The sequence below is a fragment of the Gymnoscopelus braueri genome (genome assembly GCF_963280865.1).
Source record: "Gymnoscopelus braueri genome assembly, chromosome: 23".
Classification (NCBI taxonomy): domain Eukaryota; kingdom Metazoa; phylum Chordata; class Actinopteri; order Myctophiformes; family Myctophidae; genus Gymnoscopelus; species Gymnoscopelus braueri.
In genome coordinates, this window is record NC_137625.1 from 23,031,994 (window position 1) to 23,059,013 (window position 27,020).

A 27,020-nucleotide genomic window follows, 5' to 3' on the forward strand; every position below is an offset into this window, starting at 1 on the left:
GTTGAATGAAAAAAACAAAAACTATAGGCTGTAACAGTTTTAAAGTTTAATATTACTAAAGGCAATTGTAGATGATTAGCCTAATTTAAAATAGCAGTGTCAGAATAACAGGTTTACAGGTGTTTTCCATCATGGAGAACCACACTTTGGCTTTTTTTGTGACTATTAATATCCATTTGGCTGCTGCAGTACCATTAATTAAACTGAAGATTTGATTTGATTTGGCACTAAATGTTTAAAAACAATACAAAATAGTAGATATATATATAGGAGGAGAAAAGTGCCAGGAGGAGGCAAGAAGCCCACAGGGCTTATACGAGGCCTTCACCTATTTATAACACAATAATAATTTAAAAGAACATTGGAACATGATTTAAAAACAATTATCCAACAAAGTTGGCACTAATGATTATATATAAATTACAGTATAAATAGAGGATAAGTAGAGTGATAGCATAAGGGAAAGAGATACAACAGCTTAAATAAAACAAAGATATCCACAAGTTTCCTTGGGTGTTGTGGGCATCACTTCCTGTCGATTGGTATCAGGGATCAAATCGACAGGAAGTGATGCCCACAACGCCCTAGGAAACTTGTGGATACGTAACGTATGTGATAGCTGGTGTATATATATATATATATATATATATATATATATATATATATATATATATATATATATATGATGTTTAGAACATTAGCATTATCTGCAGCTGTGTTCATGTTCTTTTAGAGAGTGGCTATGAGGTCCCTTAGCTATGTTCAGCGTGTTAGCTTGGATTTCACAGGAACTGTCCTTCCTCACGCTATTTGTCTCGGAGATGTGGACAATGACTCGGTAAATATGACTGGAAGCTTTTTGAATAAACTAATGTCGTCGCCCTCTTGTCCTGTGCAGAGCAAATGAGTCATGTCTCCCTCCTCCCTCCACCAATGCAGTTGAACGAGCTTGTTGTGGGTGACACCAGCGGGAAGCTGCTTGTTTATAAGAACGATGACCCCAAACCCTGGATCACAAGAAACTGTCCGGGCATGGTCAGTATACAGCAACCAGCACAATGAGACAAAATGTACTGACTTTACCCATTAAGACCTGAAGCCGATTCTACAAATGTCTTCTAAGTCCCAACAGTATTCAGAAAAAGTGGTCAGTGGTGCTCAAACTTCTTCATGTCAAGGACCCCTCAAAATCATTTGTTCCAGGGACCCCCCAGGAGCAAAGATTTGAGTTAAAAATATTTGCTTTAAAACAACATACATTCAAAGATTTTCACACATTTTCACGATTTTTCAAAAATAGCAGATCTACAAGCTCGTAGCGCGGCACTCGGTGCCGCGCTACGAGCTTGCAGATCTGCTATTTTTGAATAGCCAAAGTGTAAAATGATGCTTTTTAGCTCAAATCAAAAAGTGACACAGATGCGTTCCAGGTCTTAACACATTACCTGCCAAACACAAGTATAACCGTTGTTGAAAAATACACCCGTTTACCGCCAACAACGAGTATAACCGTAAAAAAATAAAAAATAAATGCAATTTATCCACACAGAACCAGAGATATCGCGATCCAAAGATTTCTAGCTCCATTCACTCCTTGGTTAACTTATTACTTTAAAATCCTGTATCTCGGCTCCTGTGTACTTTTTTTTTACCATGTTATTTTGGGTGAAACATGCTATTTTCAACTGGCTGCAATTATGGAACGGATTACCGCAATCTGATAATTTTTTTCCACGATTCTACGAGACTCCTGTGTGTGTGTAAAGAGGGGATCACTGTGAGGACAGTGATCACGTAAAATATTTTGTGACTACTTAAAAAATTGTTAAAAAAGGTTAAAACAATGCTGGCAGTGGGGGAAGTAAAAAAAAAAAAAAACTCTGGCGGGGAATGTGTTGGGTTAACACAATTGTGTTTCCCAAGCTTACACGTAGTCCTTTTTTATGTCCCCAGCTGACCTGTGTTGCGGTTGGAGATGTCTGCAACAAGGGAAAGGTTAGCTGATAGAAACCTGTCAGATGCATGCCCCAGCACAGGACGTGTGTAAAGTATCCCACCTTGCTGAAAGCAACTCTTATATGCTATTCTTGCTATCTCATCTAGAGTTGCAATACCAGCCCCATTCATCCAAACAGAAAAGTCAGATCTGATTGTATTAAAACTTTAAACTCACTAACATTGCAGCTGTACAGAAAGATTGGATTATCCTCTGTGTATCTGCCAAGTTTTTGTTTCATAAAAATCATGTTAGAGACATGTTATGAGCTATTTTGTGTCAATATTTTTGGAAAGTGTCAGAGTTTGGAAGCACTCGTTTTCAATAACGCAACGACTCCTGCTGCCTCCTGCATTATGTGTAATTTTGAAACAGGTGGTGGTACGCAACAGGACCATTTTGTGATTTCCAACGAGCGCTTCCAAACTCGAACACTTAGAAAAATAATCACCTGCACAGAATGTATTGATAGAAAGTAGCTCATAACATGTCTCTACGGTGGATTTTTATGAAACAAAAACTTGGCAGATACAAAGAAGATAATCCAAGCTTTTCCATACAGCAGTGTTGATTTTGACAGCAAATTTTGATTTAGTTTTAGTCATAGTCTTTTGAATCAAATTCCATTTAGTTTTAGTCATATTTTAGTCACCTGAAATGTTTTAGTTTTTGTCTAGTTTTAGTCGACTAAATATCATAAGATTATAGTCGACTAAATCTACAGTTGATTTAGTCGACTAAAATGTATTTTGGTGGTGCCTTGATGGTGTCGATATGGCTCGATTTTACAGAGCGCAACACCTGAGTGCAACCAAGCATAAAATGACTTGTCTTTATCTCTTCTCCACTAGTCCCTCACTAACATTTTAGTCTAGTTTTTATTTGTTGACGAAATTATCAATATATTTAGTCTCAGTTTTAGCCATCGTAGCTTAGTTTTTATTACATTTTGATTTAGTTTTTGTCAGTGAAAAAAGCTAGTCGACAAACATTTTTCGTCATAGTTTTAGTCGACAAAATCAACACTGGCGAGTCTAACGTCGTTTAATACAATGAGATCAGACTTTTCCGTTTGGATGAAATGGGCTGTCAAGGGTTGGTATTGCTACTCTAGATGCCAGATAGCAAAAATAGCTTCTAAGAGTTGCTTGCGGCTTACACCCACCCATGTTGTTGTTATCCAATCTGTCATCACCTTTTCCTGTCCTGCCAGAACTTTGTGGTAGCTGTGGGTGCAGAGGGTTGGTTTCACCTGTTTGACCTGACTGCAGGCCAGGGAGATTCGTCCAGCCAACACGAAGCCCTGTTCTCAGATGACCAGAAGTGTTTCACTCAGCACATCCCTGCCAACACCAAAGTCATTCTCATAAGTGATATTGGTAAGATTTATGCACATATGTTTGTTTTTACTTTAACCCATTAAGGCCGGGAACGCATCTGTGTAACCATTTTATCCACATTTTATACTTTGGCTATTCAAAAATAGCAGATATACAAGCTCATAGCGCGGCACCAAGTGCCGCGCTATGAGCTTGTATATCTGCCATTTTTGAAAAATTTAAAGCGAACATTTTTAACTAAAATCTTTGCTTCTGGGGGGTCCCTGGAACAAAATATTTTGAGATGCGGGTCGGTGGCCAAATACATATCATCCTTGGGGGTCCTTGACATGAAAAAGTTTGAGAACCACTGATATTATAGCAACATAAGTTTTTTCAGAAAACTGTTAGGAGTTAGAAGACATTTATAGAATCCCCAGAAGCAAATATTTGAGTGGCAAATGTTTGCTTTAAAAATATAATACATATTCAAAGATTTGCAAATTAGCAGATCCACCCCCCCATCCAGTTGATTGTTCTGATAAATTGAACTCTGACTTTACATGTTTTCCAGATGGCGATGGTCGCAGTGAGCTGGTAGTGGGTTACACAGACCGTGTGGTGAGAGCTTTCCGCTGGGAGGAGTCTTCTGAATCTTCAGACCCAGGCTCTGGACAACTGGTCCTGCTCAAGAAGTGGCTTCTGGAGGGACAGGTACTCTTAGCGATTATACCATCATTAGTGTTAGCAGAGAGCTGTAGAAAAGCAAATGAAAGATTAACAGTAAAAATAAGAAAAAAAGCCATCCTATAAAAAAAGGTTTAGGGCACAAATCAAATCTTTCTATGTCTGATTGAAGTGCTTTGGGCCTATTTTCTGTCCCTATTTTCTTTTAAACTAGTCTCCATTACTTACCGTACTTACTGCTTGCACGGCACCGTGACAAATGAGGACTGTTCAGTCTGTCGTTTGACAGGCCTGCCAGCTCATTACACATGATAAAAGCCCAGTGATTGATGGCACGCTGTATGTGGCAGGTGGACAGCTTGTCCGTGAACCCAGGACCAGAGGGCTTGCCAGAGCTGATGGTGTCTCAGCCAGGCTGTGGCTACGCCATCCTGCTGTGTAACTGGACCCAACAGGACTCCAGTGGTGCTGGAGAGGAGTGCCCCGCCACTCCTGGGGGGTAGATATTGCTATAATACCTCATTATTTACTATGGAGACATCCAACACATCTGGTCTCAACAGAAAACATATAAAAACAAACGTGTATCATCTTAATCGTGTGATTTGGTTAGATCTTTTATGTATCTTTTTTGTCCTACAGTGAGGGGCCTTCCCAAGATGTGATTCTCCACCTGACCACTGGGCGGATCCACAACAAAAATGTCTCCACTCACCTCATTGGCAGCATCAGCAGAGGTACAAAACAGATTAAAGAACCTTGTTGTGTCTGTCATGAGGACTTAACATTATCTGAATACTGTAAGCATAATGGTGCACACATGCATAAGCAGTGTCTAATCACACTACATTCAATACTGTGGTTGATGCAGTTTTCTGTCTTTCAGGTTCAAAAGATGATTCTTCTAAATGTGGCCTGTTCGCCCTCTGCACTCTCGATGGTAAATCTCAACATCAATAGCAGATGGAGTATGAAATATCATTTGGAAATGTCATGTTATATATTGAGTTCACTACATATTAACCTTATATACTTGGTTGTAGGTCAAATAGTGAAAATGGCTGATCTACACAGCATGTTGTGATGGTGTGTTTTGACCATGTAGATCTAATATTTTCACCTTACGTTTGCCTATTTTTACCGAATGTTTACCTATCTTTGCCAAATATTGGCCTATTATTGCATTCCCAGAATAGGGATGCTAGGATTCGTGTGGTTAACATGAGTGTACAGTATGTGTCAGACTTCCTGTGTCCAAGAAACATCTTTGAAGAGCTTTTATTAGAGAGTCTGAGAATTAGTGTCTCTCACTCATTTATTGTTGTTGAGTTCAACTCAGTTTCACAGGTCCATGTTCACCTGCATTTGGACACTGTTGTGTGGAATACTCAGCACCGTCATTTTATGTTTCCAATCATTTGTTTTTATTTGTTTGTAGGCCTGTCACAATTACTACATAAGTGCCTAATCGCAATTATTTGAGATAATAGTCTGGAGAGTCCCATCCAGGACAGGCTTCAGGACACTTGGCTCAGAGCTGAACTTTTTTTAAGTATAAAGTAATTAAACATGCATGTTATTTGTCATAACTACCCTGTGCAACTTTTGTTTACAAAGCCTAAAAGCCAAACAGAAATGTAATTTCTATTCGTTCCAATGTTCAACGACAGCAACACAATGAAATCGTTGATCGCAATTATTTGAGTGACTATTCATCAAGTAAAATGTCATAATCGTGACAAACCTGTTTGTTTGTTTTGCATGTTGTCATAGGAACCCTAAAGCTGATGGACAGTTCAGAACAGTTGCTGTGGTCAGTGCAGGTGGACCACCAGCTCTTCGCCCTACAGAAGCTCGATATCACTGTAAGTTTGTTTTTACCTGCTCATAGAAGTGCAAAAGTAACCCAAGTTTGAACCCTATGGCAAGTTTATGTTTAAATTGACCATTTACCATTTACATGCATGTTTCCTCTAGGGGGATGGCAGAGAAGAGGTGGTGGCCTGTGCCTGGGACGGCCAGACGTACATCATCGACCACAATCGGATGGTGGTCCGCTTCCAGTTTGACGAGAACGTCAATGCCTTCTGTGCAGGTGAGGTTACCTTGCACCCCGACCTCAGATCAGCATTTCGGGGGACTTGGCGCTCCCCATCGATCCCAATGCACACTGATCAGCGATGCATGTTCATGCTTGGTGCGTGTTAGGAATTCTCAAACCTGTTCAGGCTCATGTTGCCCCCTAGGTGGCAATGTTGAGCTTCTAAGCCTCACACAGTGACTCCAGTTCCTCCCCCCTTCTCCTCTCTGACTGTCTCCCTTTCTCCTCTCAAATGTGATGTGTTGTGGTTATTTGCTCAAACCATAGCCTTTTCAGGAGAGATATTATGCAGAAATAAATTGATTAAAGAGGTAGACTGCAGGGAACTGCTGCAATGCTTTCTCTGTCTGATCCCAGATGATCAACAGGGAACGTTAGCATCTGTTGTCTCTACTGTTGTCTTCAGTCCATTAGAATCACTTTAGAATCCAGGCAACACAGTGTTTTGCTGATGAGTTCATTGGGATGCAGCGTGTCACTCCATTATTGCACTGCATGCCACACCAAGTGAGTCAAAATCGCGTCATTGTGGTAGAAATGTAAATATTCTGGCCTTCTTGACCCATTAATATCTGAGGCCGATTCTACAAATACTTTCTCAATCAGTAGTTCTCTTTTTCGTGCCAAGGACCCCCAAATTGATATATATTTGGCCGCGGCCCCCATCTGAAAATATATTGTGCCAGGGACCCCCATAAGAGAAGATTGGTGTTAAAATTATTCAAAATTATTCATAATTGTTTTTAACACTTTCAAGATTTTTCAAAAATGTTCAGAAATAGCAGATGTACAAGCTCGCAACGCGGCACGAAGTGACGCGTTGCGAGCTTGTAGATCTGCTATTTTTTAATAGCCAATGCTAAAATCTAAAACGACACAGATGCTTTCCCGGTTTTAATGGGTTAATATGAACAGATCAATACATATTCAGACGACAGTTTCGTCTGAACTCCGTCCATTTGTGATTCAGGACAATACACCTGTAAGGAAGGCAAGAACAGCCCGTGCCTGGTGTACGTCAGCTCCAACCACAAGATCTACGTCTACTGGAGGGTGGAGCTGGAGCGCATGGAGCCCACCAACCTGCTCAGAGTCCTGGAGGAGAGGCCCGAATTCAAGAGCCTCCTGCAGAAGCTGGGAGTGGGTGAGTTCATCCACCACCTCCAGGAAGCAGCAAGTTACAGTAGCCATATGCTGTCATATGCAACGTACGTGCATTCTAACCGGGTCCTAACTTCACCACATGAACGCTAGCATCCCTATTCTGAAAATCATGTAAAAAAAAATTATGCCAAACTAGACCATACCCGTGGGGGGATATGCGCACATGATCTGGCAACCCGGGAGCCAGCGAACACAAAAACGCTAATAAACAGCTGACATTTGGGGAAAGCGAAAAACGGGCTTCGCTGTTCCGTGCACATGGTAATGGTCAATGTCTGTGCAGAGCAATTTCTCCAGCCACTGAGGAGAACCGGTCAGAAGATTTTTCTGGGCTCACCGCACAGAGCTTTGTAGAATTATAGGAGGATATGGGTGAATATTCGGCGAAAGTAGTCAAACTACAAGCCCAGAACGTGTTTGCTGTAGACAAATACAGGCCCCTGGGGTAGCCCGGTCAACAAATTATAGTATATAGGGTATAATTGATTTAACCTTTTAGCAAAGAGTCGGTGAACGCAATAACTGACATAATGAGAAGGTTGATTATTGGAGACTAGACCATACCCGTGGGGGGATATGCGCGCATGATTTGGCAACCCGGGAGCCAGCGAACACAAAAACGCTAATAAACAGCTGACATTTGGGGAAAGCGAAAAACGGGCTTCGCTGTTCCGTGCACATGGTAATGGTCAATGGTTGTGTGCAAATTCAGATCAATTGCTCCAGCCACTGAGGAGAACCGGGCAGACGAGATGTTGGGCTCACCACACACCACCCGCACAGAGCTTTCTAGAATTATAGGAGGATTAGCTCAGTCTATTGCAATTCCCGGTAGCCATCTAGTCATGAAGGTCAGACATAAAGCAGAATAATATTCGGGGGGAAAATGATTCAAATAAAATGAAAGGGAGAATAAAAATGACAAATGATCCATTTTTACTTGACCTCGCTGTTAGATAAATCTAATTTGTTTTCGTATCCTAGATAACAAAATCAGATGCACACACATATTCAGTGCTGTGGAGTGGAAGACCCTGTTAGTCGGTGGGAGTTAAGAGTCAGAGTGATTCAAGAAGCGTCTTATAAATCCCCTGTCTGCTCTTTGTCCAAATGTATGCAAATCTGCACCCTACTGTCTGCTTTGGCTTATACAGGCTGGCCGGGACTATTTTAAGAGGGGCTTTGATCCACAAGCACACGGTTCCCTAAAGCCCAGCATGTCATTCACCATCTCTCTGTAAAAGGCTTACATTGTACATTTATTCCATCTCTGGGGAACTGTGTCACTGCTGGTCAGCCACTAAAACATTCTCTCTTACCAAGACACACACGCCAGTAAGTTTAAAATGTCATGTATGAAGTCATTTGATTAGAATTTGGGTATTCAGACTGCCAAGAAGTATCACTTAACCACTTTCAACCTGGCGTCCCCATTTTGGACGCAGATTTTCCGACATTGCAGATTTTCAAGCTCACGTGTCGCACGTCTATTTTTGCTATTTGTCTTACAACCAAATATACAAGGCTTAAGTGGTTAAGATTCTGTGCATGTAGTCATTTCTCACTAACCCAAAGACGGATAATATAATGTGTATGCTTAGCATGCAAATCTGGACCAATCATTTATTTTCCATGGTGCACTTTACTCCTGTTTGCACTATAGTGCATTTGTGATTTCGGCTTGTGCGTTATATCCAACATCTTCTTCCTCTCAATACCTGAGGTGCTCTTGTGAGGTCCATCGTACGGTATGCTGAATGTTACAAGTGACAAGATGATGCCTGAATCCAACCAGAATATAAACACTGCCATGCTGCCAGCGTAGCACACCAGCCAGTTAGGCCTGTCACAATAATTAAATAAAATCGTCTAATCGCAATTATTCTATATAATCACAACTATTTTTGCATAATCGGCCTCGTGAGGAATTACCCCCACTGGCACACATTAGTTGCACCTTTTGCTGTATTACAGCAAAGAGAATAACCTTATCTGATTGCAGAGTGTAAGGCAGGCTCCAACTGGCTTTTGAACCTGCTAATGGCAGTGTAGCATGGCGTCCTGCTGCTGATATAAATAATTCATCCTCTGGGCCTGTTGTGTTTCTCGTGGCCATGATTTTACAGGCCTGTGGAATATTACTGCCATGGGAGGCTAGGACTAGGGGAGAGGGATATAGCATAAAACGACCAAATTCAACCTGGCATCCCAATTTTTGGTGATTTGTAAGATGTATATCTGCTATTTATGCTATGCGTCCTATGCTATAGGCCTTAAGTGGTTTAAAGAGATGTGAAAAATGTGCCTGATCTGGAAAGATGGATAGAGGGTGGGGTATGACAGTTATTGCCCAGTTACCCATGTTTCAGCTTAATGCGAGCCCATCCAACATAACAATAGTCCAGTAAGTGTAGGCTATACATTGTCCAGGGGCGAATCAGCATGGGCAGTATAAAGTATTGGTGGACTGACTGGAGGTCTGCAATAACATTTGTAGCCAATTACATACTTTTCTTGTTACATTTTCCCCTTGTCGTTATACCAAATCCCAATTTCCACACAAACTACGGTAGTCCATCCCTGCTAACCCCTTACAGTTGTGTAGACAAGCACATGTCTCCTCCCATACACAGGAAGTCTCCAGTGACAACAGTGTTAAGTTTGACAGCACATTTTGATTTAGTTTTAGTCATAGTCTTTTGAATAACATTTCATTTCGTTTTAGTAATATTTTAGTCATCTGAATTTTTTGTTGACTAAATATCATAAGATTTTAGTCGACTAAATCTACGGCTGATTTAGTCGTCAAAATAAAAATTTTGCGGGCCTTGATGGCGTCGTAATGCCTGATTTTACACCTGGTTGCATGCCGAAAATAGCCGATCAACAATATCACAAGGCGTCGCGCTTGTCTGCTATTTTCAGAGCGCAACACCCGAGCATAACCAAACTACTGGATCTCTTCTACGTTTAACATTCCCACTCACTAACATTTTTCATTTGTTGACGAAATTGACAATATATTTAGTCTTAGTTCCAGTCATCATAGCTTTGTTTTTATTTCGTTTTTATTTCGTTTTCGTCTGAAAAAAAAGGTAGTCGGCGAATATTTTTCGTCATAGTTTTAGTCAACGAAATGAACACTGCCTGACAATGAGGAGTCTCACTGACTGGGAGGATGTAACATGTGCAGAAGAACACACTATCTGACCTAGTTCCTCTCCCCGATGAACAGCCACCCTGACCAACCTGTAGGGGTCGCTAGTGCAGTGACAGAGATTGCCCTCCCTGCCCGGTTTCCCACCATGAAAAATTGCTAATTAGTAATTGTGTTTGTTGGAGCCAAGCTGGAGGCACCGCGGATGATCCTAACCCATAATCTCCACGTGGTGGGAAATAACTTCAACACGTGCCATCCAAGCACCTATGACACATTCAATTTGCTTATAAAGCCTCTTACTACTACTAGGCCAATAGCAATAAGCAACTGATGTCACGCTCCATTTTGTTTCAGATTTCTGTGTAGTAAACACTAAATAAGGTAACCAGAAATAAGCACAAAACAATTAGACCTGCCAAATGCATGTGTCTTTGAACTGTACTGTTACCAAATATGACTGACCTGACACATGCAACATTAATGCTTCAAATACATGCAATCACTGAATGAAAGACTCCAGTAGAGAGAACAAAAAAAATATGTCTGGAAATGTTTTAATGTATGGCTATTCAGCCAGCATGTGTGGAACACCCTGAGTCAGCTCTCATTGCATGTACAGTACAGTAGGCAAGATAAATGTTTAATTGCATATGTAGTCCCACTTAAAATTGAAGTAGCCTATGTATTGTAAATACATTGATTAGAATGTGGGACAGGAAACACGGGGAATAATTTGGTAGTATCAGCATTTTCCTAAAGTGTGCATGTTTCTTGCAGTGATCTTTTACAGCTGCTTGCACCTCTAAAAAGTGCACCTAGACACTGCACAGCACTGATTTTTACCACAAAATGGTAATGATTATGTGTGTGCGGCAAAATGTTTCAGGTTTTTAAAATGTTACTGAAGCGCAGGGGTCTTCAACAGGAGGTCCGGGACCTCTAGATGGTCCTCAGAGTCGTTGTTAGCTTGTAGATCGGCTATTTTCAGCAAAGAGGTTTGGCGTAGAGGGGGGAAAAAGTGCAGACCAAGTACAGAGTGAAAGGTCAGGTTTACTAAGTTTTGACGGGTAAATGTCTGAAAACAGATAATTGTATTTATTTACCCAAGGTAGTAGCTGAGCACAAGTGCTTATTTCCAGCAACGCCCTGCACACATAGACACACACAGACAACACTGAGCAGCTCCACTGGAGCAGTTGGGGGTTTGTTGCCTTGCTCAAGGGCACTTCAGTGGTGTTGGGGGAGGGTTGAGTGGCGGCCATTCACTTCCCCACCCAGATCTTTCCCTCCGGTCCGGGGAATCGAACCGGGAACCTTCGAGGCAAAATGTGTGCTCCTCTAACCTTTAGTGCCTTTAGGCACACAGGATAAATCAGCCATCCCTACACACACTTAACTGAGGGGGAAAGAGCCTCTGTAATGACAATATACAGCAAGTGGAACAAACTTATTGTTTCTGTGTGGTGACAACTACTTTGACATTATAGATAAGGCATGGCAAGCGGTTGAGTTTTTTATCTTGATGTACTGGAGATAAAGAGTTTGCTGTCATCTGTCCGCTGCTATTGAGCGCATTATAGTGATGCATTGGCTAGGAAGATGACAGCATGGTCATCCATTCAACATCCAACATTTATTTTGCAAAGTGCAGTTAGGAAAGACGATATAAATTGCTTATGCCTATTATGCATATTACTGCCTATTTACATGATTCAGCTAGTCAACAAAAGTGGACATTGTTAAATATATTTTTGTACTAATGCTGAAACTAACTCCAAATAAATACAGGTGAGGCCGAGCTCTTATAATTCATCATAAATGTAGTTTCTATTGTCATTGTAATTTATTTTGTTTTTATACAATTTAGTATAGGTTCCAATCACTTAAGGACCTACTCAGAAACATTACAAATGTCAACCTCTTGCTCAGAAGCCTCCACACTAGCTGTCCCATGGCAAATGGTTCGTCCTTTCCACATCGGTGTAACGTTTTCCTGTTTTTCCTCACAGATCCAGATGACACGGCTTCGGTGAAAGAGTTGGTAGAAGATGTTCTTTACGGAGATTCGCTGACCAAATGCAGCAACACACAGCCTTGAAATTACCTCTGCTCCTACAGTACCAGATTGCCAGCATCCTACTGGGAGCACATTTCTCTGTATAAATGTGTGTGCTCATCCATGCAAGTTTTTTCGATATTTTCTTGGCTATATTGATAATGTCTAGCCACAGTGTACGTTTGCTTTTGTGCTGTAAAAATGCCACTTGGAACAGTTTTGTAAATTCTCTTGTGTTCAATAAAGACTATATAACCAAACTAACTCTGCAGTTTTTCTTGTTGATAGTGTTACCTGTAGAAAGATGTGTGTCTGGTTCGCTATATTATTTCCCCTAGGATTGTTGGTGGAGAGCAGCGCTTGTTCTCTTTTTACCCCAACAAGGCAGGTGCGCCGTCAGCGTGGGCTTGAGGCTTGTGAACCGCCCGCAGAGTGAGCCGTCAGGCAAGCAAGTGGCCACGGCGAGCAGCCGATGGCATCAGTCATCAGGAGGTATAGCCAGCCACCTGCCTCTCTGTTTCTCATAGATTATAAATGAGCTCTGTGTGTTTAAGTGTGTATCAGCGTTTGTGTGTGTCCTAAGAGACACACTCAGGCTCAGGTGTCTTTGTAGCCCCACAGTTTCACGTCTCTCTCTCTCTGCCCCTGTGGAGACGTGCCAAGGAAGGGACGATGTGTCCCTACGCACGCAGCCTGACAGATGAGCTTGTTCATCCTTTGTTTGCATCCCACTTGCTTGTGTCTGAACTTGCTGCTTACTGAACTGGAGGGAAATAAAAAATGGCGTCAGGCCAGCCCTGATGTGAATATTTTATTTACTGACCCATTAAAGTTGTACAATGCAGAATCCCAAATAACGATTTTTAGCAACCTCTGCTGGTCACTACCGTCACTGCATACAATTTCCGTAATCCTCGATTACCCAGAATTCCATTCGTTTTCACCGGAAGCCGGAAGCGTTTCAAAAAGCGATCTTTTAATTGTTTTATACTATCTACGGATCGTTTCTCTTAGCCAGTGGAGCATTAGTTACCATGAGCTGTGCTTTCTTTTTCTGTTCTTTTTCGATCTTCAAATCCTACATTCTCTTAACATCAGCGTGAGGTTCCTTTTTGCTATTACCGCGGTAGTTCCTGGCCAAACAGGAAACCGTTGCGGTAGTTCCTGGGGACGTCGGCCACGACGTCATGACGTTGGCCAGGAACGTCATTTCCCCGGGAAAGTCCCCCCAGTCCACTTTCAATAGAAAATATATAAATAAAAGGCTTCCGGGGGTGAAATTCACGGAGTGGGTGTTGTGAAACTTTTGCCACTCGCAAAAGATATACAATTTAACTTTAGTTTTGTTGAAAACGTTACCTAGTATTACTTTAAGACAGCATCTGTCATTTTAGATTTTAACCACTTTAACCATTATTTTATACTTTGGCTATTCAAAAATAGCAGATCGAGCTTGTAGATCTGCCATTTTTGAAAAATCTTGAAAATGTGTGCAAATCTTAAAGAGGTGGTGCCATGGTTTTGCACTTTTTCTGTTTTTCATGTGTCTATGAGGTTGATAGAACTTCATTAAGCCCCCTGGTGGTGTTTTTATGGTGTTTTATGTCTTCTCTGACTATTTTGAGTTTCTACCTGGAGGCTGAAACCTTGAGGGTCAAACGTGCCAATAGAAAAACAGCCCTTTAGTGACATAGTAAAATTGTACCCTCCCCCTCATTATCATAAGTTAACACAACAGGTGTGGGCATGAGGAGGAGGAGGGACTAGGACAGGTGGGTGGTGCTAAGGTGGTGGAGGAGGTGCTAAGGTGAGAACCAGGTATACTTAATGAACTGGAGGCGTGTCCACATAAAAACATAATTTTAACAATTTCTGTACACTTTTTTGAAAAAAATCTTCCTCCTAGTATAACCATAATACCTGATGATTATGTTTTAGGGGGGGGGGGGATCACTGAAAATCACGGCACCCCGTCTTAATATCTCAATATGTATATATTTTTAAAGCGAACATCTGTAACTCAAATCTTTGCTTCTGGGGATTCTACAAATATCTTCTAAATCTTAACAGTTATTATTTATTTTTTTACTTATGTTTCTATATCAGTGGTTCAATATGAGTTAAAATATATATATATATATTCAAAGATTTGCACAAACTTTCAAGATTTTTCAAAAATAGCAGCTCTACCACCTCATAGCGCGCTATGAGCTTGAATATCTGCAATTTTTTGAATAGCCAAAGAAATCTAAAATGACACTGTTGCTTTCCCGGTCGTAATGGATTAGGGTTATTGCCAACGTTTTGTGTTAGGTGTTCATGAGGGAAAATAATTGTCAAAATGATTTGCCCTGGCCTGGGGTGCTTAGTGGCTCAGCCAGTTAGTGTGCTGCTGACCACGTGCTCCTTGTGAGTCGTAAGGACCCGGGTTCAAATCCGTCATGTCTTGTGTCTCCCCTCTCTCTGCCATATAGGTTTCCTGTCTGTCACCTTAAAAAAACATAAAATGCCCAAAAGAAAAAAGTGACTATTTAATTTTTCCTTCAGTTTATGGGACCACAATGCTGTGGTCAGCACCTCACCGAGACAGGTGTGCGAGTGCGTTCATCTTATCTTTTGCAGACTTAAGGGTTGTTCACACCAGGCACTAGTTTTAAAAATCGTTCTAACACAAGTGGATGGATGGCAAAGTCCACACCACAACTATAATGAGTTCTTCTTTCGTGCATTATCCTCAAATGTCCAATTCAGTGTCATGTAGCCACGCCCTTGTCTCATGTCGCTTGTAAAAGACAATGGTGAACAATATAGTTATCGTTGTAGTGCTTGGTGTGAATGGCACTTAATCATGCACCATGGTCTACCTTTATGACTTGGTATGACAAGTGGTAATCTTAACTTCTTCATGATGACATTTGGATGTTGTCATGGCAATTCCTTTGGCATTGCCAAAAACAACAGATTCATTGGCAGACAACGTTGTTTGTCCTCACTAGTGGTCTGCATTCCCGTACACTGAGCACAGACCGGCGCATGTCTCTGACCATAAATGGTGAGGCGTGTTCGTATGCATGCTATCTTTTGTACGTAGTTGTTTGGACCGTTTCTCATTTCTGTTGTGTACTGTTTCTAATAGAGAATGTCAGCCCTACCATCTGCTGGTTGAGAGTGATTAATGAATCCTGTGTGACTGCGACATTTGCCCTGGTATTTTCCTAATGCCATTTGGCCATAAAACACACTCAGATTTAGATGCAGCAGACGTCCGACCCTGGGAAATGACCACACAGCGATAATGGCCTTGCCAGCATCCTACTGGGAGCACAATTCTCTCTATAAATGTGTGTGCTCATCCATGCACATTTTTTCTATATTTTCTTGCCTATATTGATAATATCTATAAAATATAAAAATGCCACTTGGAAACTAGGTCAGTAGGGATGTTACCTCAACAGAGACTGTTGTTATACAGCACAGTGTGGTTCCACATAGCACTGTTGCAGTGTTCTGTTTGCGCGTACTTGCCTATATTTAATGCCTTTTAAAGACCATAGCCGAGACATGTTCCACTGTAATAAATGCATCACAAGGACCACAGCCTATAGAACATGACAGGATGTCACCTCACTGCCTCAAGGCATGTTCTCTCAGGAGTAAGATGGTGCATGCCTGCTTCGCAGCCCATCTAATACATGAGGATGTATTATATAATATTGTTTTCCACTCCAGTATTCAGTGCTGTGCAGGAGATCATTTAATTACGAATGTAAATAATTTATGCAATTATGAGCTCGTTGCATGTCTTGCAGGGATACATTATCAGACAAAGAAATATAATTATTTACTCCAACTTGAAAGGGTTTGAAAATGTCTTTATAAAACACATTGACACACATTACACATTGGATACTTATACACTCCTTCGTGCACATGAATATGAATACATGAATATGAACTGACAACCACCCTCGTAATTTTCCTGACTCATTTTCCTGCCTCATTTTCCTGACAGCAGTTTCGGCCCACCCCACGTTTGCTAACCTCGGTCACTACCAATTCAGCAAGGATTGTCATGACACTCCCCTCCAATCTTAAAATACATATAGCTCCTGGAGGTAGGCCAATCTTTCTTGATGGGATGATAGTGGGGGAAAGGGTACCTCCTCCTCCCTTTCAGAACAACAGGCACTGATTCATGGTTTGACTCGACTGTCATTGCCCCCTCAAGGTCTCTCCATCTGGAGGCTGAAATGATAGGCTGAAAATGATAATAACAATAAATCTTGTTTGTAACGCACTTTATATTTGACAAAAGTGCTACATTGCAAGAAAATACCAAATAAACAATAATAATAAAACAATGAAATGAATAAAATTCAGATCAGTGGTCAACTAATACACAGCTAAGGAAAAGTCAAATAAAAACACACATGGCATCAAAAAGTCTGTCTAGGCAAATGCCTTGTTAAAAAGAAAGGTTTTTAGTCCCTGTACAGTGTTAATTACACGGTACAGCTGAAGAACTTAGCCCTCCCACTTCCTAGACAACTTTGAGGATATAAAAATAAGCATGCACAGAAGGCTGTTGCCTTGCATCAGGTTTTTTTTCTTCTTTTTTTTTTTACTATAGGCTAACCTGGTGCTGTGCCTTGTGATGGAGGGGGACATGTATATGTATAATGTCTCTTCTTGTCATATATTGAGATACGTAGTTAACCACCCATTTTGTGTGACTCCGGTAAACACATTTCAGCCATCATCAGCGGGACTCTGATGATGGAACTGGTTCGTGACAGCCTGCAAGCAAGCGAACTGGCGACAGAATTGCATGCGAAACTGTCCTGATATGTAGCGCCACCTGTCATAACAAGACTATCCCGAACCAATCACATTTACTAGGGGCATAAGCAACTCCTCGGGTGAGGAGAGGAGAGTGATATATCTCCACTGCTACAGTCACACACACACACACACACACACACACACACACACACACACACACACACACACACACACACACACACACACACACACACACACACACACACACTAAATATATACTATAAATGTGAAGCATGTCAGGAGCAAAGTGAGGGCTAGAGAAGCTACTGCTGTGATATCCACCCACTATACAGTTTGAACATCCAATTTCCTTCACTCGCCGATGCTTGCTTTTCTACTCTGAAAATCATCTTCTCCTCGTCCATGTTGTAATAATAATTGCCTTGCTTAGAGTCTAAGGCAGGGGTAGGCAACCTTAGAAATGGGTGCCAACATTGGCACAGGGGAGGGTCATCACTGGCATAAGTGTATGAGAGTTTTTTTTCTTTCAAAATAAAATGTTCAAAAAGGGGTTTAGTCAGTTAAATTAGGTCCCCTCACATCTATACAAATTACATCCTGCACATAATTCTACATTCATTCAAACTTGTAACTCTAAACTAAAAAAAAAATAACAAAAAAGTTATTGCTCCGAGTCTAATGATCATTACAACCTGAAAAGGAAGAAGAAAAAATATAACATTTTGATGTGGTGTCATAATTAAACTTAATGTTGATACACTGACTATCAAGAAAATGAAAACATGGCACTTCGTGTCATAAAGGTTGCCGACCCCTGGTCTAAGGGGACAAAGTGGAACCAAACCATGCCAGGAAAATGCCGCCCTCATCACAACAGCCACTGGACCCCCTCGCAGTAGGGGTCAAGCATTCAGGCCTGTACTGTTCTCTTGGTGTACGCTGAAGGATGACTCATCTGACCATATCACTTTTTTCCACATCTCTGTAGCCCAGTGCCTATATGGTGTTTGCACCACTGAACTCTCATTCATCTTTGTAATGAGGTGTTTATATGCACTGAAACCCTACTAATTTATAATGTCTCTTTGTAGTTGTCAGTGGACTGTTCTGATCACATCCTTCTTTGACATTCTCAGTCACCAGAGAAGGAGCTGCTCTTCCGTTTTATTTTCCTTACATGTCGCTCTAATGCATGAGCATCACTGTCACCGAATGTACGCTTTTGACCACAATTTCCAACCCTATACACTAATGTCTTTCATAGATTGAAATGCAGACGTCACTTTAATCCCTGTTCCTAATGAAACACTAGCCACTTGAGCGGTCTTTGTGACTGAAGCTCCTGCCATCCATGATGCCCCAGTCTGTCTGTTCAGCATTTGTTTACATGCTACAGAGCGTGATCCAATGTTAATTGCTTAATTGTATCATGCAGTACATTGTATGGTAGCATCTGCGTTTGTTATGTTTCTCCTCTCATTTATAAATTTTTCCTTTAATATGGCACCTATCTGTATTATGCATATTCTCTAGTCTATCTGAATATGTCTCACATACCTTATGGAACTCTAGTTATTTTATTACATCCTTGTCGAAGGATCTAGATGTTTATTCATGCACACAGTGGCCCCAGCCGTTCATGCGCCAATACAGTTTCAATTAAACGAGAAAGGAGAGAGCTGCGTTTCTGAGTCGACTCCAATCATCCGCAGGCTTTGAAATAACACAGATTCTCACACTTTAAGATGCCGCATGAGCCGTTATTGTTAGTTTAGTTATGATTCAGAAAAGCTTTCGTCCACCTCTTGCTGGTTATAGCCTACTAGCTGACTTCCAGATGATTAGGATCCCCCATTGTGTGTGTGTGTGTGTGTGTGTGTGTGTGTGTGTGTGTGTGTGTGTGTGTGTGTGTGTGTGTGTGTGCGTGCGTGCGCGTGCGTGCGCGTGCGTGCGAGCTCAGTCAGTGTCCTTTTAAACAGCTCCAAGCCACTCTCTGTCAACTGACATGCGCTGATTGATGGCATCCAATCCTGCCTGTGTCAGGCTTAATACTTCACCGTTTTATCATCGCATTTGGGGATAGACGTGGGTTAAATGACAGAAGACCCCCCCCCCCCGCCCCCCACTCCACCAGTTGTATCACAGGAGAACATGTGAGGATTTCAATCCGATTCCCCATTGCCTGGTTATACAATAATACCGAAGTCCTGACATCAAAGCTAACCAGTGGTGTAAAGTACTGTACTTAAGTACAATTTTGAGGTGCTTTTACTTTACTGGAGTATTTCAGTACTTTTACTTCTACTCCACTACATCTCAGAGGCAAATATATTACACTTTTATGCCACAGATTTAGATTATTATCACAAAACATACAGTAACCACTTCAGCCCTATATACATTTCGGCGATGTGATGCATTGTGAGTTTGTAGATCTGCTATTTCCAAAAGATAATACAATTTATACTTTTGAAAACTTTTACTTTTGTACTTTAAGTACATTCTGATACCAATACTTTTGTACTTTTACTCAAGTACATTTTGAATGCAGAACCTTTACTTGTAACAGAGTGTTTCTACATTGCAGTATTGATACTTTTACTCAAGTAAATTGAGTACTTTTTCCACCACTGAAGCTAACTGGGCCATAAAGACATTTTCACATTTAAAAATCTAATTAACCTTTTATATGGCTTGGCTTCCTGCGGGGTGAGCCATCTAGAAGAGTGTCTGTCTGCCTGTGTGAATACATGAATCTTTTACAGTCAATATGGTATGAATGAGTGAATTTAATGCACATTGGCTCATGAGGAGGAATTACGGTAGAATTACACCTTAATATATTGTTTTTATGTTCACCTTTTGCCTTATGATATATGCTCTGAGCATCAGAATATCATAGAGTCAAGATGACATGCCACAGGCCTGGTATGTATTGTTTTGGGTCCAGCTTGGTCCTGTGTATACTGTAACTAGGCTCTGCCTGCTTTCTCCCGAGAACTAATATACCTACTATATATGTTTAATTCCATGAGCTCATTTATTAAACTTCTATCTTATAATGTGAAGGGTCTCCGGCTCCATTTGCCTCAACAATTACTCATTGATACAGAATTCCACGACACTCAGGGGGGCTGATAGCACTTGCTTAATGTAGGCCTGTGGTTGAGCATGGATGTCAGACTGATGGAAGCTGTGTATCTATACAAGTACATTTACTCTTAAGTACATTAAGTGCATGAACTGATGCCGGAAAAGTACTAATTACAAGTACAAAGTGACAAAAAATTACAAACCTGCATACAAAATAGATAGACGATTTGATTTGATTTTACAGTAAGTTATTCAAATTGTAAAATGTCTTTATGGTACATAATTATGGTAGTTTTTGGTACATTGGAATCTACATGTGCGTGTGTGTGAGTGTGTGTGTGTGTGTGTGTGTGTGTGTGTGTGTGTGTGTGTGTGTGTGTGTGTGTGTGTGTGTGTGTGTGTGTGTGTGTGTGTGTGTGTGTGTGTGTGTGTCTGTCCAGTCTTTCTGTCTGCTTTACCGTCCATAACCGTTATTGATTTAGAAGAAATAGGACTGAAATGACTCACCTCCTTTATTTATTGGTCTCTTTTCCTTCTGCCACTGTAAACATCCTTTCTCAGAAAAGCCACTGTAAATCGTACAGCAGCCTTAACAGGCTGAGTGGAAACAGAATAATCGAATAAACCCTCTCTTTTTTTCTCACGTGTGTGTGGGCTTTATGTAAAAACAGTGGGTAATGTATGTTTTGTAATAATCCAAATCTACAAAGTAACTAGTAACTAAAGTTGTCAAATAATTGTAGTGGAGTAAAAGTACAATAGTTGCCTCTGAGATGTAGTGGAGTAGAAGTAAAAGTATTGAAAATTGGAAATACTCCAGTAAAGTAAAAATACATCAAAATGGTACTTAAGTACATTACTTGAGTAAATGTACTTAGTTACTTTCCACCACTGTTCATGTGTAATAATGTAATTCTCGCATTACTATTTATTATTTGTATTGTATTCAAAAAGCCACTTAAAACAGTTAAATTATGCTGGACATTTATTTACAAACATCCCACCAAACCGTATATTATAAACAGACCATATAAAAGGCACACATACAGTAGCTGTTCAAAATGAATGAATGTTTGAAAACATTTATATTAAAATTAATCATTAATCATTAAATTAGAAGCATTAACTGTGATGGCACACCAACAAACATTTAAAAACGTTGATGGCCCTTATTTACAAACGTCACACTATACATCATAAACACACTATAAAAGACACATGTAGCTGTTCAAAATCATTTGAAACGATTACAAATCTAACAGCATTAAATGCGAAGGCACACAAACAAACAGATTTTAAAACATGTTGACCTCCACATTAACTTCAGTGAAAATAAAAACAGATTTGAATATGTGAAAAAACATTCAAATGAAATTTAAAGAAAATCCATGTGGTGTCATAAATTGATATAGAATGTTTTTGTTTTCGCCATCATTGTGCAGGCGCCATGCTCTTCGCTGAAGTCATTTCCTTCTGTTGTAAACTAAACATGGGAGAGTGAAACGGAGAGAAAGAGAGCAAGAGAGGAAGGAAAAGATAGAAAAGACCATTCAATTCACAGCTTGGTGTTACAGTGGTACATTATCAAAGAGAACAGAGTAGCAAACTATAACATACATCTGTAAGGGTTATGTGTGATTCAATTCCTTCTCCAGTTCCTCATTCTTTGAGACACACATAAGATACACATACGGGTAATGGGGAGCATGGCCGAGTCCGCCATTATCTTGGTAGTGCAAACAACACAGGTATCATGAATTGAGTTTGTGAGGGATTGTATAGAGTCATATCTTTTTCTATTTTGGCACAAACAGTGTTTAAAGTATCATAGTGCAGTAGTTAAGATGGGACGTGTAAAGTACCTTGGTTTGCACCTCCCAAAACGTGACATTGATTCCCCTTCCCCTATTCACAAGCACTAACGTCACTGTAGCTAAAATAATGTGTAATAATATCTCACCTGGCAGGTGAGAGAGGGTTAGTTGGGACTTCAGATCTTCCTCCAAATCCTCTGTGTCTGCATCCACACAAATATATCAGACAAGTGATGAAATTATGATTGATTTTGCTGAATTAAATTGTAACTCAATTAGACTCTGAACCGGCCCGTTGTTATTTGACTTTTTTTGATGACATTGATATGGTCAGGTCAGCCATGTGTCCTGATTCGTAATCACTTTCAACCTGTTGTCCCTATTTTGGGCTTGTCAATAAGGCGGACATTTTCAGATGTGTAAAAAAATCATTGTGTTCAGAAATTGTCAAAAATAACCAAAAAAAGCTCACAAAGCAACTCATTGTGAGCTTGTAGATCGGCTATTTTAGAACATTCTTTATATATATTTTTTATTATTTACTTGTATAATTAAGTTAAATGTTCTTTTCATATATTGTTTAATGTACTTTAAAAAAAATCTATCTTATCAAAAAGTGTTTTGTTTAAATTTTTATCATCTCTTTGCTTCTAAGTTAAATGTTCTCAGACAGTACCTTTAATCCAATATACGTATTTCAAATTGATGTCAAGATTTTGCACTTTTTCTTTTTACAAAATACCAGTCAAAACAATGGTACTGTAATAGTGGTCTAGGTCTCGGACTCTTCAAATTCAGGATAGGCATCGGACACCTGGGGCCTGTTCCTCAAAAGGTGAATTAGAGCTAAAGCCTGGCTTTACCACCTATCCTGGCTTAATTTAGCCAGGATTAGAGCTGAGTGAAATTCATGGAGTGGGTGTTGTGAAACTTTTGCCACTCACAAAAGATATACAATTTAACTTTAGTTTTGTTGAAAACGTTACCTAGTATGCCTTTAAGTACAGAATTTGAGTACTTTTTCCACCACTGGTTAACGCTCAACAAGAACTAGGACAGTCCACAACAAAAGAATCTCTTGGATGACTCATAGGACTCGTTGACTCATCAGTGTCGCGTGAGACACAACACTGATGATAGTGCTGTCAAACAATCTATGAAATCTATGAAAAAGTTTAATACATAAGTAACACAATTGTATACAATATGTAGTGGGGTGGTCCCTGCTTCATCTCTCTCTCTCTCAGCTAAGGGGTCCAATTGGCCTGAAAAAAAACATTGAAGACCCCTGCAGTAGGGTTAAAGTGGTTAAACTGATTTTGATGCTGTATTAGCTATTTTAGCTTGGAACTCCTGGGGGTCCCCGGACCCCATTTTGAGAAGCACTGGATACGTTAATGTAATCGACAAATCTATGACATTTGAGTTTTCTGCATGTAATAATGCAGAAAAATCTAGCGCTAATACGTTTTACTCTTATGTTCCTGTACACAAGATGTAACAATAAAGTACAACCTTGAACCTTGAACTGTAGTCCCAGGTGCTCAAAAGGTGGCGAACCTGTTTCCTGTTTGCTTTCAGATAGCTTCGTTTGATTGGCTCAGAACAGGAAACGGGTCTACAGTTACTGTATGCTCAGGGCCTGACAATGGATCATTCTCAAACTCTTATAACGGAGTGGCTCCAACATCAGTCAAGGCAGCGTTTCATTGGTGATGCTACCAAACATTAAATCCTACAGTTATGATGGAGTTGCGTACTGTCCGTTCAATCTGTTATCAAATGTGTACATTATAATTTAGATAGCTTCAACTAATTGGTGCTGCCATAGTGTCAGTGATTGAATCACGCCTAAAGTTAATTATTTGAAACTTATATGACCTATTGACCTTCTATATTATGCCTCAATATTCCCTTTAACCTGCAATCCAAATGGATTGCCAAGTGGGTTCCAAGGGCAGGGGTCCCCAGCAAAATGAAAGTTAAGAAGATACTTAGGCCCCTTACAGCTCTGACAGTGTACAAATGGAACCAAATGCCATAAGGGTCCATTTGGTTCCATGCGTAAACTGTCAGAGTTATGGGGGACTGTGGTTCAATGCATACCAAACTGTGGGTCCTTGAAATAAATAAATAAACGTTTCAGAACCACAAGTCATCATGCAACAAAATGTGTGTGCGTAAGTTTAGCTCTTGAGGTCATACTTGTCAGCCTCAGAAGCCATCTCTTCCAGTCGCTGTCCCAGCACTCTCTCCGTGCACTGCAGCTGGTGGACGAAGATGTCTGTGTCGCTGACTGGAGAGACCAGTTGTCCACCACGGCGACAAAACTTCACCATCTGTTGTAGAACGCGCAAAAACACAATTGATGGAAATGAGATCCCAAGACAAAATGGATGACTGGATGACTCGGTCATTGAGTCAACTCAACTCTCCCATCATCACCCTTTAGCTTAAGATTTGTGAATCTCACAACTCTGTAATGATAACTAATAACTAATCCACACAATCAAATATCATTGAGGCGAAGCATGTTCGCCCCAACACTAAAAATAGCTAAAATAGCTGGTCTACAAGCTCACGATTCATTGTGTGCTTGTAGATCAGCTACTGTGTGCGATACTGTGTTGTACGACAAAGTATAAAATAGGGCTTAAGTGGTTCATCAGACTAATCAATTTTAGGCTATTCAAAAAAATCGATTCGATATTTTATTTTCTCACTTCGATTCATTGATATATAAAAGATAAGACATGCTTCTTGATTATACGATTATTTAGAAAAAGTCATTGATAGAATAATCGTGTAAGAAAATAATTGATAGTTGCAGACCTAGCCCTGGTGGAAAAAGTACTGAAATGTTTTACTTAAGTAAAAGTATCAATACTGCACTTCAGAAGTACTCTTTTACAAGTAAAAGTCCGGAATAAAAAATTTACTTGAGTAAAAGTACAAAAGCATTCGTATCAAAATCACATTTAAAAATCAAATTAACCTTTTATATGGCTTGGCTTCTTGCGGGGTGAGCCATCTAACCATCTGTTTGAAAATAGCAGATCTACAAGCGATGAGAGCTTTGTTGTGAGCTTGTAGATCGGCTATTTTCAAATAGCCTAGGTATAAAATAGGGCTAAAGTCGTTAATGTATGTTTTATAGTAACTAGTAACTAAAGTTTTTCTAAAATAATTGTAGTGGAGTAAAAGTACAATATTTGCCTCTGAGATGTAGTGGAGTAGAAGTAAAAAAACTACTGAAAATTGTAAATACTCCAGTAAAGTAAAAGTACCTCAAAATTGTACAGTACTTGTGTAAATGTACTTGGTTACTTTACAACTGTACACTTCACCTTTGTGCCTTCATGCAATGACACCGCCACTTGCTGGTCCCTCTGCAGCTGTAGCAGGACCACACAGAGGGTCCTTTCATCAGAACAGACACGGGAGGATAGTGCACAAAGCTCCTGGAAGGACAGGAGAGAACGGCTAAATGCACCGCTGCTGTGGTACGCAGCCAGCACTTCCCCTGCTTTCTCCTGTAAGACACAAGGGAAGAATGTGCATTTTATACCTGTATTGGCCAAAAAAACTTTACTCCAAAGTGGGGTCCGAGGATCCCAGGGTACCTTGAGGAGGGTCCCCCGCAAAACGTGTTAATATACTGTACGTAGCAGTATAATCTGTTTAACCATTTTAGCTATTTTATACGTGGGGTATTCCAAGATAAATGATCTAAAGCTCACAGCGTGTCGCGTGTGATACATCGTGAGCTTGTAGATCTGCTGAATTTCTTTTGAAAATTGTGAAACATTTGTAATAAATTCTGAACAGTTTTAAGAACACAAATCTTCTCATATCATTGGGGGTCCCTGGTGCAGACCTTTTTTCCTCGACATTAACATGTTTGAGAACCACTATACTTTACTCATCTACTAAAATCCTTTGGTCTACATACCATTACTAGTTCTATGATCACAAAGGACTCTTCCAAAGGCACATGACTGCTTCCCAGAAGGGTGGAGAAGGTCCATTTCAAGGGTTTCAGTAACAGGCCAACACCCCATGATAGCCAGCCAGAGTCCACATTTGCAGCAAACTCTGACTGTCGTTGCACCTTCCCATCCCTGTAAAAAAGTGAAACAGAGAGAGAGAGAGACACAGTGGTGGAAGAAGTACTCTGATGTTTTACTTAAGTAAAAGTAGCAATACCATAATGTAGAAATACTCTGTTCCAAATGAAGGTCCTGCATTCAAAATTTTACTTGAGGAAAAGGATTGACATAAAAATTCCACTTACAGTACCAAAAGTACTCATTATGCAGAATGTCCCATTACACAAGTTTTTTCAAACGTTTTCAAAATGTTGTCAAAATCTTTCGAAACTAACAGATACGTAGGTCACAACGCGTCGCGTGTGAACTTGTAGATCGGCTATTTTCATATAACATATAGGGCTTAATTGGTTGATGTGTAAAAAAGTAGACTAATCTAAATCTGCAACTTGTAACTAAAGGCTTTAGTTACAAGTTGCAGATTTAGATTAGAGTAGCTTTAGTTACTAAAGCTGTCACAGACTGTAATAGTAAAGTAGTGGAGTAAAAAGTACGATATTTCCCCTTGAGATGAAGTGGAGTAGAAGTAAAAGTATCTCAGTATTGCACTTAAGTACAGTACTTGAGTTAATGTACTTAGTTACTTACTTTTCCCCACTGCAGAGACTTGGAATACATGTAATGACTGTTAGTGTTAATTATGCATTAGTGGAACCATGTTATGTCGTTCTTGTGTATAGTAGTGTGTAGTGTATACTGTGTCTTGACAGTTTGCTGG

At 40.2% G+C, this 27,020-nt stretch overlaps 1 protein-coding gene across 1 annotated transcript; it reads left to right on the plus strand.

The window, feature by feature from the left end:
- Nucleotides 1–742: 742 nt before the first annotated feature.
- itfg2 (integrin alpha FG-GAP repeat containing 2) lies at nt 743–12,525 on the plus strand (the record flags this gene model as incomplete). The annotated part of the gene is made up of 12 exons (XM_080421145.1): nt 743–838; nt 940–1,035; nt 1,954–1,995; nt 3,210–3,375; nt 3,890–4,029; nt 4,353–4,501; nt 4,645–4,739; nt 4,889–4,942; nt 5,776–5,867; nt 5,980–6,097; nt 7,074–7,247; nt 12,437–12,525. The coding sequence occupies 12 exons, from the start codon at nt 743–745 to the stop codon at nt 12,523–12,525; spliced, it is 1,311 nt and encodes a 436-aa protein (XP_080277271.1).
- Between the last annotated feature and the right edge of the window lie 14,495 nt (nt 12,526–27,020).